Source organism: Carettochelys insculpta, chromosome 11 (assembly GCF_033958435.1).
Source record: "Carettochelys insculpta isolate YL-2023 chromosome 11, ASM3395843v1, whole genome shotgun sequence".
Lineage (NCBI taxonomy): Eukaryota > Metazoa > Chordata > Testudines > Carettochelyidae > Carettochelys > Carettochelys insculpta.
This window is the reverse complement of record NC_134147.1, coordinates 12,860,749-12,882,705: the sequence shown is the minus strand read 5'-3', so window position 1 is coordinate 12,882,705 and position 21,957 is coordinate 12,860,749. Positions and strand designations below refer to the sequence as shown.

General features: G+C 44.7%; 1 protein-coding gene across 1 annotated transcript in view; it reads right to left on the bottom strand.

Moving 5' to 3' along the window:
* CFAP92 (cilia and flagella associated protein 92 (putative)) overlaps positions 1-21,957 on the bottom strand; it is a 135,382-nt gene that overhangs the window by 40,894 nt on the left and 72,531 nt on the right. Inside the window, exons 8-10 of the mRNA XM_075005903.1 lie at positions 19,890-20,045; positions 10,444-10,628; positions 8,135-9,045 (exon numbers count right to left, since the gene is read on the bottom strand). Of these exons, the coding sequence (XP_074862004.1) occupies positions 8,135-9,045; positions 10,444-10,628; positions 19,890-20,045 (1,252 nt within the window). The remainder of the gene's footprint in view (positions 1-8,134; positions 9,046-10,443; positions 10,629-19,889; positions 20,046-21,957) is intronic.

The following is a 21,957-nucleotide window of genomic DNA, read 5'->3' as shown; positions in this document are numbered from 1 at the left end:
GACAAAATGTCAGAAAAAGAATGTAATGAAATGCATATACAACACACAACCCCCCTGAGTTTACAGACCTTCAAGAGAGAAAATGATACACAGTATTTTCACACACAGGAATTCCCCTGAAAATAATTTTATAAAAAAAAAAAATTCTTGGTAAGGAGAAAAATGGTTTAACCAGTGACATATAGTTGTTTGTACCTTGTCTCATGGAACCTGTAAAAAAACATGTAAAAGAAAATGCTGGAAGATAATTGAAACTACCTGCAAGTTTCCAGATTTACCATATATTTGCACAAACAGATTTTAGATGATCATTTCAGAAGGGTCTCTGACACTTAGTAATCTAAGTCCCATTTTCACAGGTCACAACACCTAAGGTCCTTTTGCAAATTTTACCCCTTGCCTCAGTATGGATGCAGATTTTAACAGCTTGTGGCAAGAAACAGTAACCAAAACAACTGCTTGTATCACTTATATTTGGAGTTCATTACAGTGTTTCACCTGCCTCTATTACATATTTTTCATGCTGGCTTATTATGAAATCTGCACTCATGGGTTCCTTACATCATTTTAAATATTGTTCCTTATACTACTTCACTTATACTCATCTAAAAAAGTCTTGAAATTGAAATATTTCATTACTACATCAGTTCTCTCTTCCACTATGTATGGACACTGGTTTGTTGCTGTATATTTACCCAGAAAGAAAGAAAAAGAAGAGGAAGTTACCCCTCTTATGCAGTAACAATGGTTATTCAAAACAAAAAGCAGTCAAGTAGCACTTCAAAGACTAGCAAAAAAGTTTATTAGGTGAGCTTTCGTGGGACAGACCCACTTCTTCAGACCATAGCCAGACCAGAACAGACTCCATATTTAAGGCACAGAGAACCAAAACCAGTAAGCAAGGAGGACAAATCAGAAAAAGATAATCAAGGTGAGCAAATCAGAGAGGTGAGGGGGGAGGTCAAGAATTAGATTAAGCCAAGTATGCAGACGGTCCCCTATAGTGACTCAGAAAGTTCCCATCCCAGTTTAAACCATGTGTTAATGTGCTGAATTTGAATATAAAAGCCAGCTCGGCTGCTTCCCTTTGAAGAACGGTGCGAAAATTCTTTTTCAGTAACACACATACCTTTCGGTCATTAAGGCCGTGTCTACACGAGCCCCAAACTTCGAAATGGCCACGCAAATGGCCATTTTGAAGTCTACTAATGAAGTGCTGAAATGCATATTCAGCGCTTCATTAGCATGTGGGCGGCCGCGGCACTTCGAAATTGACGCACCTCGCCGCCATGCGTCTCGTCCCGACGGGGCTCCTTTTCGAAAGGACACCGCCTACTTCGAAGTCCCCTTATTCCCATCAGCTCATTAGTAAACTTTGAAATGGCCATTTGTGTGGCCATTTCGAAGTTTGGGGCTTGTGTAGACGTAGCCTAATAGAATGCCCCATTCCATTAAAATGTTGACTAACTGGTTTGTGGATCTGGAGTGTTTTGATGTCTGTTTTGTGCCCATTAACCCTTTGTTTAAGGGAGTTAGAAGTCTGTCCAATATGAAAAGCATCTGGGCATTGTTGGCACATATGATGTTCGTAGAGGAGCATGAGAAAGTGCCCATAATTCTGTGAGTAACCTGGGTAGGTCCAGCAACAAAGGGTCCTGTGGCACCTTACAGACTAACAGAAAACTTTTCTGTTAGTCTATAAGGTGCCACAGGACCCTTCGTTGCTGTTACAGATCCAGACTAACACGGCTACCTCTCCGATACTGGTTAGGTCCAATGATGGTATTATTGGTATAATGATACATATTGGCATAATGGTTATTCAAGATTATACCCCTGTGGGTACTCCACTCTGGGCATCACTGTGTCCTCGTGCCAGTGCTCAGAGATTCTTCCATAGCTGTAGTTTCCCTGCACCATGCATGTGCGTGCACAGCATGGGCTCCTCCTTCCCTTCACTACCTGACAAATACAGCAGAATGCTCCAAAGGAAGAGAAGGAGGAAGGGTAGTGGAGCACCCACAGGGGGACACATTTCAAAGAAACATCATTACTGCCCAAGGTGAGTAACTTCCTCTTCTTCTTCGAGTAATATCCCTGTGGGGGCTCCACTCTGGCACACAGTACTCACAGAATGGAGGTGGGTTTGTTACTTCTACAGTAGGCAACATAGAATGGCCCACTTGGATAAAAGAAACAACGGTAGAGGAGACAGCATAATACCGAGCAAATGTGTTTCTGGAACACCAAGCAACTGCCTTGCAAATGTCCATGGGGGGTATGTTCTTGAGAAAGGTGGTAGTAAGAGACACTGGCTGGGTCAAGTGGGCAGTGACAGCGATGAGTTCTGTAACAGGTGTGGATGCAGGTAGAAATCCACTTGGAGAGCCATTTGGATGAGATCGGCAGGCCTTCTGAATGCTCTGCAAAGGACAGAAAGAGCTGGGCAGATTTGCACCATGGCTTTGTATGGTCAATGTAAAAGGCCAACATCCAGCCAATGTCCAGGGTGTGCCACACCACGTGTGCAGAGTTGGAGTGTGGTTTTGGGGAAAAATGCCAGTAAAGTGGACAGGTTTGTTAATGCAGAATGGAGAGGGAACCTTAGGGAGGAACTTGGGATGAGGTCAGAAAGTAACTCTATCCTTGGTAAAGACCGTATAGGGGGGCTCGCCATCAGGGCTGCAACCTGCCCAACTCGCTGGGCTGACAAGATGGCCAAGAGAAATGAGATTTCATGGACAGGTGAAGCCAGAAACAGGTCACCAGGTGCTCAAAGGGTGGCTTCATAAGGCGCTGAAGAACAAGGTTGAGATCCCAGACAGATAACAGGGACTGAAGTGATGGAAAGGTGCTCTGGATACCTGTCAGGAATCATTTGGTTATGGCATGGGTGAGAAACAACAACCCATCCTCTGTCTGGTGAAACATCTCCAAGGCCATGGCATGCACTCAGATGGTACTAAGGCTGAAGCCTGACTCATGCAAGTGCAGTAAATTGTGCCAGAGGATAGGTAAGGGCATGGCGTGAAGAAGGGTGGAATGATTCAATGGGAAAATGGTCACCATTTGTAGAGTTGGGATTTGTGTGTAGACTCTCACCTACTATTGACAACAGCGTGTTTCATCTCTTCAGAGCAAGCTGCTTCGGTATTTTGTAGCCATGAAGGAGCCACATGTGAAGATGTAGTTTGAGAGGACTGGGGTGAAGAGTGCAGCCAAAGTCCCACAACAGAAGGTCACAGTGAGGAGGAAACAGATAAGGAGTTGCTGCTGACATCCAAAAGAGGTAAGGGTGCCAGGTTTGTCTGGGCCATGCCAGGGCCACCAGGATGAAGCGGGCCTGGTTCTGTCCGAGTTTGAGTAACAGTTTGTGGATCAATGGAATGGGAGGGAACATGTACAGTAGAGGCGCGTTCCACGTGATGACAAAGGCATCCCTGAGGGGTGTTTTGCAAGTTCTGCCCTGGAAGAGTACTGACATTTTCTGTTGACCCTGGCTGGTTGGCTGAGGGCAGCTGTAATGATTTCTCATTCGTGCTCATCAGTGAATGATCAGCTTAGGGTGTCAGCGGTCATGTTTAGAATTCCAAGGAGGTACGTGGCCACAGGGGTCACCCAATGCCAGATACACCATGTCCACAGTTTTACGGCTTCCATGTTTAGGGATGGGGATCAAATCCCTTCCCCCTTGGTGATTGATGTAGAACATGCAGGTGGTGCTGTCGATGAGAATACTGACTGATCTGCAAGTGAGGAACTGCTGGAAGTGTTTGCAGGTGTAGCGAGCCACCCTCAACTCCAGAAGGTTGATGTGGAGTGCTTGTTCTGTGAACTACCACTTGCCTTGCACTGAGTGAGGACCTAAATGTGCCCCCCGAACCCAGCAGGGAGATATCCGTTGTGAGAGTGATGGATGGTGGTGGTAGGTGAAAGGGCATGCCAGCAAGAACATTCCCTGGGCATGTCCACCATTGAAGAGAGAAAAGAATGTGTGATTGGATGGCCACCACCTTGGAAAGTGGATCCCTGGACAGGGCATAGCAAGAGGCCAGCTATGACTGAAGGCAGCACACATGGAGTCTGGCCAGCCTAACCACCTTGGTGGTAGAGGCCATATGTCCCAGTAGCGTGAGGCAGGTGTGCACTATACTGGTGGATGATAAACACACTACCTGGATGAAATTGCACATGGTGTGAAATGACTGAACGGTAGTGGCCACCATGGCGGTGTTTATATGAGCTTCTAAGAACTCCAGGGACTGAGTAGTTTGGAGCGTAGACATCTTATAGTTGATATGAAAACCCAGACTGAACAAGAACTGCAAGGTGATATTTACCATGTGCTGGGCTTTGCGGAATGGTGGGCACTTTAAGAGGCAGTCATCCAGATAGGGGAATATAATGAACCCTGTTTGCCAAAAGTGGGCGCCCACCACTGCCAGAATTTTGGAAAACACCCTTGGCACCACGGAGAGACTGAACGGGAGGATCCAATGCTGGCAATGACAGCTTCCCACTGTGAAGTGGAAGAAGCGTCTTGAGCCGGATGGATGCTGATGTGGAAGTCTGTATCCTGTAGGTCAAGAGCTGAGAACCAATCATTCTTGCCTAGGGCTGGAATAATGGTAGCGAGAGTCACCATCCTGAAACGTGTGTAGAGGATACATTTGCTAAGCCTGCTGAGATCTAAGATTGGTTTCCATCCCCCACTTTTCTTCTGAGTGAGGAAATAAGTGGAGTAGAATCCCTTGCCCCAAAATTCCATGGGGACTGGTTTGACTGGCCCCAAACGGAGGAGATGCTGGACCTACTGGTCAAGCATACTTTCATGAGGGGGGTCCTTGAAGAGGGATGAAGTAGGAGAGCAGGTGGGGGGCGTAAAAGTGAAGGGGATGGAATAACCCTGTGCCACCAGTTCTAGAACCTACTTGTCTGTGGTGACAGCCCTCCACCAATGAAGGATGGGCAGAGGTGGTGATGAAATGGGTGTGGCTGTGTAGTGCCCAGTTGAGAATGACGGATCAGACTCTTGACCATACCTTCAAAATTGTTGTTTAGGTGGCTGAGGGTGAGGCGTCAAGGACTTCTGGCCCTGATGTTGCCTACTTGACCATCCTCGCTGAGGCCTGTGCTTTCAGAGGGGCTCAAAACAATACTGCTGCTGCGATTGCTGGGACTGCTCCCGAGGTTGTTGATAGGGTGAGTAGTGGGCCTGTTTGACTGAGGGTTTGTACGTGCTGAGTGTGCACAAGGTAGAGCAGGAGCCAGGATATACAATGCATGACCGCTGCTGATGCCATAAGTCAAACCGCCGTGTCCATGATGCCCATGGAGGCAGTGCTGGCAATAGTGCACCTTTCCTTGATAATGCTGGTGAGGGCTTGGCGTTGATGCTCTGGCAAAGCCAGGATCAGCTCCTGCAGCTTAGAGTAATTCTGATAATCATGGTCAGCCAACAATGCTATGTGATTAGCTGCCTGAAGCAGCAAAGTGCCAGAAAAGTAAACTTTTCAGCCCATGATATCCCATTTTTTGCTGGCTTTGTCCTGCGGTGGGTGGAGGGGTCAAATGAAATGATGCAGCCTTTTTATGGACCCCATCCATGACAAGGGCATTGGGTGTAGGTATGTGAATAGGAATTCATTGTCCTTCGATGCCACAAAGTACTTTTTGTCCTTCCATCTGTTGGTAGGGGCAATGGATGCTGGGGTTTGATGGAGCTCTGTGGCGAGGTCCATTATAGCTTCTTCCAGAGCTAGTGCCACCCTGGACAAGGAAGTGGGTTGCATTGTGCAGAGGAGCCAATACTGCTTAACAGGCACCTCCTGCATGTCCTTGTCCTGTGCCAGCCTGTGGAAGAGATCTTGCAAGGCCCTGGGATCATCCACAAGAGGGGGTGACTGGGTGAGCACCGCATCGTTGGGTGAGGAGGAGGAACAATATAGGGGGGAGCACTTTTTCTCTTCAGAGGAGAAGGACAGCTGGTACGGTGCTGAAGTGGACGGCCATGGCGCTGGTGGATGAGGTTCTGATGCCCTGGACGGTGCTGACTGGGTGTATGAGTGTGGAGATCAGGTATGCCATGAAGGCCACTGTTGCTCTGGGTGGGAATAGCGATAGGCAAACCACGGCCATGGTGGGGGTACATACAGCACAGTGGGTGGCACATCCTGCTGCCCTAGGTGCACCCGCTGGAATGCTGCAAGGAGAATGCACTTGGGCACTCAAAGCCACGTCCACCAGGTGTAGGGAGCCTGGTGCAGGAAGCATACAACGATGCCAAGTGATGGGAGAGCACAGATAAATAGGCAGCCTCAGAGAGGGTCAGTGCCAAAGGGATAGTGCCAGATCTACTGCGTGAATGTGCAGTACCACTTTGGCCACTGTTTTCTTTGGTGCCAAATGCTTCAGTGCAGAGGGTACTGGGGGGTCACTAGCCCAATGCTGTTGCAGTGTCACAGTAGCCTGTGCCTGTGAGTACATTTTGACTCTGGACTTATGAGGTGATTCTGACCAGTGCAGAGATTTCGACTGGTGCCGCTTGTGGGCTGAACTGGGTGCCAAGGGCAGGGCCGTCATCTTTGTGGACTTAGTGTGTCCTGCTTTAGACCACTGTTGGGCTCGACAGAGCCGATGATGCCAGTGCTGAGTGTTTGCATCTCGTCTCCATGAGTGCTTGTTTGGGTGGTGCTGGTAGAGATGGTGCTGGTGAGCTTGCAGCAGCTTTGCCTTCTGGCATGGCCCATGAAGACAGAGCTGGAGGCCAGAAACAGGCCAGGGACGGGTCTCGCACTGTGCTGGAAGATCCCGAAGAAACTCAGAGGCATTTAGGGTCCAGACCCTTAGATTTGGCCACCGCCTCTTTAGAAGGCAGCTTATCAGGCTATACGGATTTCTCACACAGGAACATTTTGAGCCAGTTGGCTTGGTCCCTGCATGCTCTTGCTGTGAGGCTGGAGCAGCGAATACAGGATTGTGTCTGGTGGCCCTCACATAGACACTTAACACAGGATGAGTGGCCATCAGAAACCCACATGGTGTCCTTGCAGGATTGAACCATTTAAAGCCCAGGGAGCCTGGCATAATGGTGACACAGTAGCTAACAACTTTTTTTTTTGGAACAGTGAAGAACTAGGCAAAAACAACTTAGACTGGGTAAATGGCTAAACTAACTCTAACTTGCTTTGTAGAGAGACACGATGTTCCATCTGCAGCTGAGGATGACAGAGAATAAACTGAGGAGCCCGCACCGCATGCACACCAGATAGCACCAGGAGATGCTACTGCACATGCATGGCATGGGAGATTATGGCTATGGAAGTATCTCCAAGCACTAGCCAAGGGTGAACTGACGTCCAGGCTGGTGCACCCACAGGGTCACTACTCAAAGAAGAAATTCTAATTACCAATTAATTAAGAAAAAGCAGTCAAGTAGCACTTTAAAGAAGAGCAAAATAGTTTATTAGGTGAGCTAATAAACTATTTTGCTCTTCTTTAAAGTGCTACTTGACTGCTTTTTGTTTTGATAGTGTATAGACTAGCACGGCTTCCTCTCTGACACAATTAAGAGTGTGTATAAAATATACATAATGAAACAGATACTGTCATTGTAAAAAGAGTTTGACATGATTTGATACATAGGAAATGTAGCTCAGCATGTGAATCAGACAGACTCAAACTAAACTGGAGACACAAACACCCACAAATCTTTAGGGAAGGGCAAGACTCAGCCAGAACTTTGAGCTCAAGCCATTCAGGCTAACTTGAATGCAGAAAACAGGCAGGAAAAGTGAAAGTTTAAATAAACTTCTATTGCTTAGAATTTTACTGAGCAAAATAGTGTGGTTTTAAAGACACATAATTATTTACAGAGCTGGTGTGGTAAATTTATAATAGTCTTCTAATGATAGTCCTCTGTACTGAGACATTACCAAATAGCTAATAAAGATGTGTCACTCTTCACACTCTGATCCATACTTTGGGTCTAATTCATATGTTGTATAACTCTAGCAACAGTGCCAGGGATGAAATTAAACAATTGTTCTTATAAAAAAAAAAAACAATCTGCACAATTTGTTTAGATCTGTGAATCTAGAGAGAAATAACTACTGAAAACATTAAATGATCTTACTTATGAAATTGCTGTTCCCATAGTCTCTTAATTGCTTTGTCCTTTAATCCTTCCAAGACTAAAAGGTGAATTGTACCATCCAGGATATGAAAACCAGTAATGATATCCAGTTTAGAAATTTCCTTGCTGATGGTTTTCAGTTTGAAAGTTGCAAGAGCGTTCTGAATTTCTTGTAAAGGATAAGAGTCCAATTGGAGTGCTTCAGCATTAATTTCTGTAATCTCTTGCAGTAGATCATGCAAGCAAGGTATATTTTTGTAGTCAAAAATATAGACAATGCAGCCATATGGGCAATCTGCAACTTCAGTATCAGCAGTTTCTGCCTGCAAACCAAGTGGCACAGCTATTTCCACTCTTACTTTCAGGACTGAGTCTGATTCCAGATAATGTCCCATAGGCAGCGGAGAAGTCTGAGGGCCATCCACTGATCCTGTAATTACACCCATAATTTTTTCAGTTTTACTATCCTTCTGAAAGATCGTGGGATCTGGAACTGGGCAGCTGTGAATGGGTGCAGTGATATTCAAGTATTTTTCACCTAGCAGTAGGTCAGATAGGCTGACTTTAGCTACTCCATAGGGATGCCACAAATTGTCCTTTTCTGTAAGTGGACTGTCGAACGTCTGTTTGCAAGAGACAAGCCCCACGTGACTCAACTTTCCATCATTTTCCTCATCACCAAACAAAGAGGGTTTTTTAATGTCCTCTGCCCTTTTTCTGTCCCGGTCATGAACCTCAATCTCCAAAGGCAGTCCTCTAAAATATTCATGCAGTTCCCCAGGATTGATTGTCCCTGTTAGAATCACATTGACATCCTTAAAATAGATGTGGGTTCCATGGGTTTGCCCATGTGTTTGATGAGGAGGGAGGTTGTAAAATCGGTATTTGCAGTATGTGGGAACACAGGTCGCCTACATGAAAAAACACAAACAAAAAACAGGGAAGACAGACAGAGTGAAACACCCCTAGAACTAACTTTTCACTTTCACTTTCCTTCCAGCATTTCTAATAATGAGTACTGAAAAAGCTGCTTTTGCAAACAGTTAGCATATCACTCCTTCAGTTGCATTACAGGGAGCTAATAATGCAGGGATTGGACTTTTACACACCACAATACGCATCAAAAGCCAAATTCTTAAATAGCACATATGCTTAAGGAACAGTTTGATTCTAAAGGGGAAGGTCTCTTGGGAGGCAAATGGACACCATGGACCAAGATCCACCACCAGGAAATGCCTGCTTGTGTACTTGCAAAGAGAACCACGAGGAGCCAATGCAGCCACAAGAGGACAAAAATAGCGTGGAAGGGGCAGAAGTAAAACTGATGATTTCATCATACAGACATATTGTTTCCCTAGAGCTGGGTGCCATTGTCAACATAACTCTCCTGTATAAACCTGGCTTGACTACTGATTTTGGGCCCCAAATTGAGACATCCTGTCGCTGTTTTTCTGAAGAGTAGAGATCCCACCATTCCAACAGAAACCAACCAGCATTATAGATATGCAGCGTTTCTGAAACATCAGACTCCAGGTTTCTCAGGATGTGCCCCCAACAAAGAAAGGACCCAAAACTTTAGATACCACTTTTAAAAGCATAGCTAGTATGTAAAATTATCTTTATTTCCATATTAACAGATACATTATATTCAACTAAAGATCTCTCTCTTTTGTGAAGTAATCATTTGTAAAGCTAAAAAAAAAATTTTAAACTGTTTTGTCCCATAACTTATTTCACAAAAACTATAAAAAGCTGTACCGTTCTTCAGAGAAGTAAGAGACCAGAACTCATAGGCTTTTTCCTCAGCAATGGTGAATTGGACTAATTATGTACAAAACTTGGGATTTTATTTAGTTCTGCTATGAAGTGAAACATGCTACAATTTCTCTGATTAAATAAATTCTCCATACAGGAAAAGCAGTCATCTCCACTGAGCACTGGTTTATAAATGATTTCGAACTATTTGGTATTATAAGACAAACAATTTCCCCAGATTGTCCAAACAATCAGAAGGGAAAAACCTGCTTAGGAACTGAATCATGTTTACTTAGAATAAAGCTACAGTCCATACGTTTTGGCCCACACAAGAAGATTTTTTTTTTTTGCCAGTACACAATGCAGCAGAAGGGACAATCGGCCAAGTGTTCTCTCAAGAAGTCTATATCTTGTGACTATTCTGCCAATGTTGTGGGGGCACTACCTGGCAAATGAATACATTCCTGTTCAAAGTTGTATTTGATATTTTAAAGGAAGTCACCTGAGGTGAAACTGACAAGTGGAATCCTAAAAAAAGAGGCATTCTCCATTACCTGCAGTACTTCAACTGGGACAGGAGTTGTTGGAAGGCACGTAGCGGAAAGAATCCTAATAATCAGTGGATTTAATTCACTTATCTGTCTCTCGGACATCAGAGGTTCTTCTGTAGTGAAAGTTATATAAGCATCTAAAATCTTAGGAGATTTCTCTTGCAGTCGACTGATCACTAACCGTTCTCCTGTGAAACAATATGAAATCAAATATTATATGTTTTGAAAGCAGTCACTGAAAGACTAATTAATACCATGGCTTCAGTTAGTACAGGTTGCACCTCCAAAAACCAGCATTCCCTCCTCTGGCAACATCCCTCATCCTTCTGGATGAGGGATGGTCCTAGACTAGAGGGCTGGGGCAGGATGGCAACCTAATCTGGCCTCCCAGCAGCCCCACAGTGGGCAGTGGGCCAGGTCCGAAGGCAGCATCCCCAGTAGCCCCAAAGGAGGCTGGGGCACCAGTGTCCTCCGGCAGCCCGACACAGAGCTGAGGCTGGAGAGCCCGTGGCGGCAGGACAGCGGAAGCATCCAGGGACCGGGGGCTGGGCATTCACCACCCTTTGTCCAGCAAAATCTCTCATCTGGGACCACTGAAGAACCAAGTGTGCCAGACCAGAGAGGTACAATCTGTAACATATGCTGGTACTGGAGCAGCACTGGAAATGCAATACAGTGGTATTGTTCCTCTAAGTACTATAATTGTTTTAATTGTTTATTATTTGTACAATAGAACCTCAGCATTATGGACACCAGAGTTACAAACTGACCAGACAGCCATGCACCTCCTTTGGAACTGGAAGTATACACTCAGGCAGTAGCAGAGACCAAAAAAAAAAAAAAAAGGCAAATACAGTACACTCCTGTGTTAAACATACCCTAGCAGAAAGGGAAAGTTTTTAAAAAAGATTTGACAAGGCTAGGAAACTGTTTTTGTGTTTGTTTCATTTAAATTAAGATGGTTACAAGCAGTAAACTTTTGAAAGTACAACCATCATATTTTGTTTTGCGTTATGAACCTCCATTCCCACGGCATATGTAACTCTAAGGTTCTACTATAGTACAACAGATACTAAAGGCCCTCGTGAGATCAGGGCTTCACTGTGCTACAAACTGCTTTTGTAGAGACTTGCAAATAAACTCTGCATTATAACAGTGGTATTTTATAGTTGTTAAAAGGACTTTTTTCACGAAAGGTTAGACATTTGATTACACATAGATAAATGTCTTTAAAAAGAGTGATCTGCTATTTTATGTACTTTGTGATTCCCCATGCTATAGGTGTGTATATCTATATATGTCACAGACTTCACATAACTATTTTCACTATTCCAGAATCAATTACCTGGCACCAGGACTAGAAATACTTCAGTAATAATAAAGATGCAGCAAGTTTGATATCTAATACCAAGCACCAACCTTCCACATATAGGCGTCTAAGCTGCAAACACAGCAGCCCACAAATGTTATTAATGAAATAGCACCGTAGGCTTGATTTCTGTGAAGCATATAACAAGTTGCGAACACTTGCAGCAATGCCAAGTTCATATGTCAGGAATTTCACACAAGAGCGATCAGCAGACAAGGATTTAGAATAATCAGCTAAAATTGCTCACTAGCATCTTTACTCGGGCCTTCCCCCCAGCTCTTTAGGCAAAATTTTCAAAGGGCTTTCAGAAAATGCACCTGGAAAATTTCTAAATATACTCATAGTATGAAATGGATGATTTGCCAGTGCCTCATATCTGTATGTTTGCTAATGCAATTAACTTAAAATTTTGTAGGCCCTTTCCAAACATGTAATTCCATTTACAAAATGTCTTAGTAGGCACCCAGAATACTGACCATGTTCACACAAACATTCCTTCAGACCCCGCCTATAATTGCATTTATCTTTTTAATACGTGATACTAGTTACTTTGCCCACACTGCGTCCAAAGGAACTTAATTTTTCATTACCAGTAACACATACATGACTGGCGAAGAGTGCAAATCTCGAGCAATGCAACAAAATACAGATTTGTTGCTGGTTTTGACCATTTTAAAATATCTCTGACATAAAATTTTACAGTAAACTGTTTAACAGTGACAAGAAGGATATTCAGCCACTTGGAGGCTACAGAATCACAGACAAGCAAGGGTGTAAAAATCATATCATATTAGTTATGAAGGGTTTCTTTACTGCAGAGGGATGTAGTACAAAAACTGGTGCAAGTGCAAAGCAGTTTGCCCCTGGTTTGGATCCCATGGAAAGCAGCTGCTAAGAGACTCTACCTACCTCTCTTGGTATATACATACACCTTTACCATAACAGCTGAGCTTTAACACTGCGGCTTTTGACCTTCCCAGACTACTCTGTCCCTTAGAGGAATCTGATCTGCCTTGTGCACCCGCAGGCTTCACCTCCCTTAGAAGCCACTTGCTTACAAAATAGGCAAAAAATACAAAAAGTGTCATAGCATACTATTACTCAGAAATTATTTACTTTTTCAGTTTTGCCACGTAATTATAAATTGGAATATAAATATTGTACTTACATTTCAGTGCACTGTACATAGTGTATTATAAACAAATCACTGTCTAAATGAAATACTAGTTTGTACTGACTTACACAGTGCTTTCTTCTGTAGCCTCTTGCAAAACTAGGCAAAAGTACATATAAGCTGATGTACTGGTGGAAGACTTCTGTGTACCCTTAGGGGTATACATGCCTCTGGCTGAGAATACTCACTTGTATCCCAAAATAGCAACCCAAGGGCTAAATGCCACGTTCAAAATAGCAGTGCTATTTCAAGCATGGTATTTCATTTCCGCTATCCCTTGTCATGACAGAGGTAGTGGAAACCTCAAAACAGCCCTTTATTTTGAACCTCAAATGGCACCAAGTTCAAAATAAGGTAGCTCAAAATAATTTACGCAATTTGCATTGCACAAACTGCATAAGTTATTTCAAGTTATGGCTACAGTGTAGCCATAGCCTGAAGTGACGTAAGGCAGCACTAGTGTCCCCATTTTACAGATGGAGAACTAAAGCACATAGAGGCTAAGAACTTTCATATCTGAAGTTAGTGCCCTAACCACAGGACTATCACAGATTGCAAAAGGGAAAACCAGGCAACCTGGTGAGTGCAGGGTTCAGGGCATTGGAAGCGGTACATTCCTTTCCCTTCTCGAGCCAGTTATTTCCCTGCCTTTCAGAAGAACAACTAGGAATTTATATGGATATGGGCAGGTCAAGAGAGAGAATTAAAAAAATGCACAAACTATTTCCCCTCCATGTCAACTTGAGTGTTTTGGGTTTTTTCCCCACCAGCATTACAAAGTTTATCCTAGTGATCAAGACTCAGTTTCCTTTTAATGTTTTAAATTTCCCCACTCTGCTTGTCTGATCTTTTGTTTCCCTCCCCTTGCATCTCTCTAACCTCTTCTCAAATCATCACAGTCCTTGAGGTTTCAGCTTCAAGTCAAAACATCGGAAACATTGTGGGACAGAGCTACTTTGCATGTATAGAACAAATAAAGCAAGTACAGAAACCCAGAGCCTGTTTGACAACCTGTATTGTCCTGTATTTCTAATGGAACTGGTTACCATGACCTTTTTCAGGTATCTGCTCCAGAAGAAACAGCAGCTTTGAAGTTAGAAGCAACATGAATGGATCTGCAAACAACAAAAAGTCTGTGGCACCTTATAGGCTAAAAGAGTTTTTGGAGCATAAACTTTTTGGGCAAAGACCCACTTCATCAGATGCATCTTTGCCCAAGAAAGTTTATGCTCCAAAAATCTGTTTGTCTATAAGGTGCCACTGGAATTTGTTTTTGTGGATACAGACTAACACAGCTAGCCCTCTGATACTCTGCAAACAACATTCATCAGTTACCAGAAGTGGGAAAACTTCTGTGAGGCTACAACTTCACTGTAGCCCTAGCTCAAAATAACTTACACAAATTGTGATGCACATTTTGCATAAGTCGTTCGGTGCTACCTTATTTCAGGCCCGGTGCAAGCCACGCTGAACTGGGGTTAGATATAAGGGGCTATTTTGAGCTTCCTGGTAAGCCTCATGCAGGGTTACCAGGAATAAAACACTGTGCTTAAAATAGACCTGCTATTCTGAGCATGGTGTTTGGCTGTGCAGTTTCTATTTTGGAATACAAATGTATCCCAAAATAGAAACTGTATTGTAAGCTTAGCCTGCGAGTCTAACACAACTGTGGCCCCCTCCAACGCAATAACTTTTTAGCGAAGACATGTTGTTGTGGCTTTTAAAAATGAAACAATTCACAGAATTCCTAGGACATTTCTCACTTGATCAGTCTTTAAAAAGACAAACAGTACTGGCTCATCCCTTTGAATGAAAATGTCATTACATGCAACCCTTCACAGGTTGAACCCCTCTCATCCAGCACCCATGGGACCTGACCAGTGCTGAACATTAGAATTTGCCAGATCATGGGAGGTCAATATTGTCCAACATATTACCAACACTTCCACTGCATACTGGGCTCTTAGAAGACATTTAGGGGTCAAGTACAGCTCAATGACAGCACAGAACAGAGAGCCAGATAGCTGGTGGCTATCAATGAAGTTTATGGAAGCATGGGAAACTTGGCAACACCCATGATAAATGGTCATCAGGCTAACTAAAATCATGATGGATTATGGATTTTGCCAAATGAGAGAGTTCCAGATTAGCACAGTTCAACCTGTATTTCCACTTCCCCTTTTCAAACACATAAGAAGCTCATAGGTTGGTTTTAAACAGGCCACTTCCTTTGGAAGTCTCATGCTAATACACGGAGCGAAAGATGCTAATGAGGCGCAGATGCAAATTCCGCATGCCTCATTAGCATAATATCACGTGATTTGGAGTCTGGAAGACCGTTCTTCTGAATTCCAAAATGCTGTGTAGAAGTGCAGCCCCCGGGGGGGGCTTTCGGAAGGACATGCTTCTTCCGGAGGCCCCTTCTTCCCAAAACTTTTTGGGAAGAAGGGGCCTCCGGAAGAAGGACTTCCTTTTAGAAGCCCCCTTCCCCGGGGCCACACTTCTACATGGTCTTCCGGACTCCAAATCACATGACATTATGCTAATGAGGCATGGCAAATTTGCATCCGCACCTTATTAGCATCTTTCGCTCCACGTATTAGCATGCCACTTCTGAAGGAAGTGGCCTGTGTAGAAACGGCCAAAGTGTGGCCGTGTTTTGCATCTTTATTTACACAGATTAATATTTCCACAGGACAGATATAATACAAATGTCACAACCTTTATTCTTCTCCAGGGCTCTTTGAAAAAACAGGTGGAAGAAAGCTGTTTTTATTGTGGTTGTTAACAGAATCACCATGCTTACCTGACCACCTATAACCACCGACAGGCAGACTCAAACCTGAGACCTCGGGAGCTTTGTGCAGGTGCTTCTACAATCAGAGCTAAAACCCCACTGTCGCTCTGCTCAGGCTGAAAGAGAGGCTGTGTCTACACTATGAACTAAATTCGAATTTAAGGCGGTTAGTTCGATATTACCATGTGACTGCCTTCACAGTAAATACCATTAGCTCAACTTAGGGAGCACTTATCTTGAGATTACAAAATTGCAGTTACCTGATGGGTGTAGTGTCAAGCTCGAATTCAGAAGTTCAATTAAAGGACAGTGTGGAAGTGCCATGTCTTAAAATCAAATTTATTAGCCTCCAGAGGTGTCCCATATGTAACCCACAATGCCTCTCACTGCTCTGCTCTGGTTGCTGCTCTCCAGAAACAGGAAGACTTTTGAAATGGAAGCAGCAAGGCTTTGGCTGTGGGTTCATGTTTGTGTGAGAGCCTGAGAAATGTCTTTCTTTGATACTAGTGCTGTGAGCGCATCCACCCATGCAAATAGCCCCTGCAGGGAGTTTGTGGCTCCGTCGCTACACTTGTTATTTTTTTCTGCGCTGCCTGGAGCCAGCCACTGCCCTGCCACACCATGTGGCAATAAGGCTGTTGTGGGGGTCATGCTCGCATAACATGCTGAGAAACTTCTTCTTAGCAGTTTACATTTGTGTGCAAACCCCCTTCCCTCCCCCACAAGCACCACGCAGTCTGAGTTTTTCCTGCCCTCTGCCACATCACATGGATAGCCCCCAACCCAATAAAAGGATGTGCCTGCTGTTCAGTGCTGACCATGCTTCCAGGCAGCACCATGATAGACTGCACGCATTTAGGGATGCAAAAGTGGGAAAGTTATTTGGGGACTTGCTGCTGCCATGGGGAACTCTCCTCGGGCAGCTAAAATACTGGGGGGTTTTGCTGCTGCCATGGGGAAGTCTCCCCCAGTGGCTAAGATATTTGGAGAGAGACACCTCAACTGGCCCCCTACTGAACCCTCCCCATACACCCATAGTAGGGCTTGCTGCCACTGGAAGTCTTCTCCAGTGGCTAAGAGACACGGGGGGAATACTTCACCCACACCTCACCAAAAATACTTTTGGGATGTTACTGTCCACTGCAGACAACTTCTGGTTTTATATTTCGGTTACAAAATATTTTTACTAATATCTGCTATCCGTCTTCATGCCTTGACCCCCTCAGAAACATCAGGAGGGTGGGATCTAGTTGAGATTCCTGTTTGTATTAGGAAGTTCAGTGTATGTTATTTCACTGACATCAACCATGTTGGCATTACCTGTGTAGTGAAGGGGAAAGTCAAAAATTCTTTTCTCCTAGACTTTTCTATCCTCTTTCTTCTAACTTTAGAATACAGTCCCGGCCCCTGCATTATTTTCAGGGATCACATGAAATGATGGGAGGTGGGACTCTTAGCGGATGGCCAGTTCTGAACACAGTCATTGCACACAAGCCTTATAGTCAAAGACTCTCCCCATCAGCAACTCTCTTTTCTGAAAAACTTTCCTATCTTCTCTTTCTTCATGGTTTTGGGGTCTCTGTACTAGTTTCAATAAAGTCAAAAATACTCTTTCCTAGACTTTTCTATCCTCTTTCTTCTAACTCTGAGGGTCCCTGTATTATTTCCAGGGATCAGCATATTTTCAGGAATCGGGAGGGGAATATGGAAAATGCAATGTGGGAAAATTATATCAAAGACCAGTGAGCAGACCCAGAATGCTACAGGGATGAGGAAACTGTGGGATAGGTTCCCAAAAGGTACTACTGCAATAGTCAATGTTTGCCAATTTGAGTGAGGAGCCTGTGGGAAGTGAGGATGGTCAAATTCCAATTTATAAATTCCAGACTCACAAAATGGATATTAATAAATTCAAATTTATCTCATGTGTAGGTGCAGCCAGAGACGTACTTGTTCCTCTCTGTGAATCAGTGAACCACACCCAGTAGGTGTCTGGGCTACAAACTTCCTCTAGCCGAGCAAGCGTATTCCAAGGGCCTCCTCCCACTTGTAGCCACCCATAGGCCAACTTGATCCTAGGACCTCTGGAGCTTAATGAAGGAGCCTCTATGATTTGAGCTAAAGCCAGCTGCCTCTCAGGTAAGGCTGTAGGAGACACTCTTTCATTCTCTCTGTAAGGGGTCTAGGTGCCACTACAGGTAGAGTGAACCACACCCAGTAGGTATGTGGGTTACATACACACAAACACATGCACCATATCATGAGAAAGGACATACAGAGACGCGGACGACACCCAAAGTTATTAAACAGACTAAAGTACAGATTTGGGGAACTTCTATATAAGGCCCCAAACCTGCAAAGACTTACACGCATGCATATCTTTTACACATTGAGTAGATCCACTGAAGTCAATGGGTCTGTTCACAGTGCACAACATCTTTGTAGGACCAGGGCATTCAATTTTATGCTGCTACCAACATTCTCCTTGTTAACTTCCATCGGATGGTATGTAATTCCTCAGGGGCCTACTAATGGTGGGGACAAGGATGGCAATTGCCCAGGGTCCTGGAAGATTTAAAGGACCCCAGGGATGCAACAGATCTAAGATGGGCTTCCTGCCTGCCTTCGCTCCATGCTGCTCTCAGAAGCAGCTGGCATGTCCTATGGCCCCTGGGAGGGAGATGTCTGCATCTGCTCTGACCCTAAGCACCAACTCGGCAGCTCCCACTGGACAGGAACTGTGGCCAATGGGAGCTGTGAGGGCAGCACCTCTGGGGAGTGACATACCAAGATCCCCTGTATCACCTACCTAGAAGCTGATGCCAGAGGGATGTGCCAGTTGCTTTTGGGAGCCACCCAAGGTAAGTGCTGCCATTGAACCTCTCCTGTACCCCAACCTCCTGGTCCAGCCCAGAGCTCATAGCCAAGCTCCCTCACAGAGCCTGCAGCCCACACCCAAACTGCCTCCTAGACCCCAAGCCCCCTTCTGCATCTCAAAATCCTGCCCCATCCCAGAGCCCACACCTTGCACCAAACGCACTTTTAGAGTCCACACTTTGCAGTATGTGCCCCACACCCTAATTCTCTCCCAGAGCCCATAATCCCCTCCCACATCCACACTCTCTCCCACAGCCAGCACCTTCCAAATGTCAGGCAGACCACTTCTATATAGATGTGGGTGGTGTGTGCATGGGGGACCACTGACAGTTCTCCCCTGCGATTGCTGTCGGAATTGCTATCTGAAGGCCTAATTCCTCAGTTCTCTTTGCTCCTGGACAGACATTCCCATTAGCTCCACATACTCCTTTGCTATTATAAACAAGGAAGATTTATTTACAAAAATAGAAATTAACCTATGGAACGAGAGTGAGAGTGAATCCTACGTAGGCCATGCAGAGAAACTAACCTCTCCACCTCTGAACGAACACTTCACCTCCTGCCACAGGCGACACATGGGACCATGTACACTTCCTGGGTCACTCCCCCACAAACTCACCATGAGCACCACACTGCTTTTGATGAGTATGGGGGCAGTCCCACCCGTCCTCTGCAGCAGAGCAGCCCAAAGCATTATTCCTAGGCCAGGCTGCTCCAGGGGAAGGGAGAGGGCTACCCCTACTACCACTGCCAGCAGTGCAGAGCTTCTGTGGGAAGAGGCAGGTGGGGGCCGGGTAGGAGAGACACGGACAGGGAATGGGTGGGGTATGTCTGGGGCAGGGCAGGGGATCTTGCCCAGTGTGCCCTCTAGAATCCCACACTGGTCACCTCTGGTTTGGGCAGTCCCTGAAACAAACAGGATCCACTACAGTGAACATCTGCACTGCTAGAACCCTGCAGTAGTCTTGTAGCACCTTTATTTCCAGGGTCACTCAGAGCACAATGAGCTACAGGCAGGTGTCAGGCTACGCTGGTTCAAATCCAAAGCCCAAATAAACCTTCTAACCATTTTTCTTCTCCCCAGCCAGCTTCCATTCCAGAACACCAGAGCTCCCCAACAGCACTTCCCATGGTAATTTCCTGTCGTGTTGAACATGCATTTGGGGTGCTTTGGAAGCCTGAACTTTCACAGTTCCCCTCTCCCCACACCCCCACCCAATACTGAACAGTACCCGAAAGGAGAGGCATGAGATCCAGTTGCAAAGACGCTATGCCACAGTTTTTTGTCAGTGCTGCAAGGAGGGTCTGTGCATTGGACACCTTACGGTTGCTCTGCATTTGATCCTTAAGAGCAGAACTTCTTTTAGAAGTAGAACTTTTCCGTTTACCTGTTAATAGAGGTGAGAAAAATTAAACAGGGCAAAAAATTACAAACTTACTCGAATAGGTATTATGGCCCACTGATGGCCAGAACGTAAGATTTCATCAACGTACTCTAAATTACGTAGGCAAAACACATAAGAAATCACTTCTAAAACGTAGTTCATAGATCAACATCCCCCCAAAATTATGTTAAAAGAATGTTAAGATTTTGCATTCAAGCATTTGAAAGTTAGAAAATTAGTAAGGCTGCCTGTCTAACCTTAATTCAGCCCGCTGGTGTGTATGCTTAATTATGCAGTCATTAATTACATTGATCTCATATTATTTTTTCATGAGACACTTCCCTGATTCAATGCGCAGAAAGGAATTCCCTAGGGACTCTTCAGGACTGCAAAGTGAGAGGTTGCCTATAGAAAACTTGCTTCATTTGTTGCTGAAAGTGGAAGTGGGTAGTGAACGAGGAAGGGACTGTCGGAGGGGAAAATGATGGTTGTGTGATTGAGGCAGATGAGTGGTGCTCTGGAAGGCTGTTCTCCCTGCCACTGCCACAGCCACAGAGTTCCTTTGTGATGTTAGGCAAGTCACTTAAACCAAACTTTTCACAATTGGTCACTATTGGGCACTCCTCTTTACTATGTACATGACTTGAAATCCTGGTACCTGATTTGCACTCACTCTTGAAACTGAAGTCAAAGAGATCTGAGCTTTGATCATATATTATGCTGTATGATGCTTAAAAGGAGCTGAATAATGGTGAAGCAACCTGTAATAAAGGTGTGGTACAGGATGGTCTCATGGTCCAGGCTCTTCCAGCACAGGACTGGAGCGAGAAGAACTGAATTCTATTCCACACCTGCCCCAATATGTCCTGTATGATTGTAAGCCAATCACCTGACCTCTGCACGCTAGTTTCCTAATTAATATAATAGGACCAATGGTATTTGCTTATCTCAAAGGGGTGTTGTGACTAAATTAATTCAATAATTCCAATAATATAATAATTCAAGGTATGAGGATGCAAAGCATTATTCACCATCATCATCATCATCAAAGGGGAATATAGTTAAAACACTTATCAAAATTATGCTGGGAAAAAAATCCATCCAGGACTGAATAAAACCAAAGAAAGGTTTGAATCATAACTAAGAAAAATTCCTTCCCTGGAAAGCATGTAAATGTTCATTGAATATTTACAGAAAAAAATACTCCAACTGCCTTAATTATGGATGAACAATCTGATGAAAGTTTAAGATGTAATATGTGGAACTGATCACATCAGTCATGGGTCTCTAGAGTCATGCGAAAGAGGGGCTTCAACACAGCTGACGAATAAAACAAGCCACAAGTGGCAGTGGGTCTAGTCCTTCAAACACATCCATTCCTGTACTACACACTGAACTGCCCATGGTCATTTGTATACATGGGAGCAGGCTACAGAATGGCTGCTTAGTCAGTTCCATGGTCTCCTCTGCATGATGCGTCTTTGTTTATAACATTCCTCCAAGGCCCTGTATGTAATTGTGAGAGCTCCATGGTGTGCTACCCTTGACAGTACTAGAAAACAGCTGTCAAGTATGGTTATGGTTAACATGCAGGAATCCATTTGCCACAGCCATGCCACAGCAGTATGGGATAAGGGTTTTCAACCCTCCAGGTTTCACTGGGAGTCTCCCAGAACTGGGCTCTATGTCCCAAAGGCTACTGAAGCCAATCCAAGAAATTTTAGGCCAGTGGTGCAGCAGGGCATAGGCAGGCTCCCTGCATGACTTGACTTGGTGACACTCCCACTGGCACATCTCTGTGGCTCCTATGGGTAGCCAGGGGGGTCTCCACAGGTCGCCTGCACCTCAAGTGATGGTGCTCCCATTGGCTGGGAACAGTGACCAATGAGGGCCATGGCAGCAGTGCCTGCAGGTG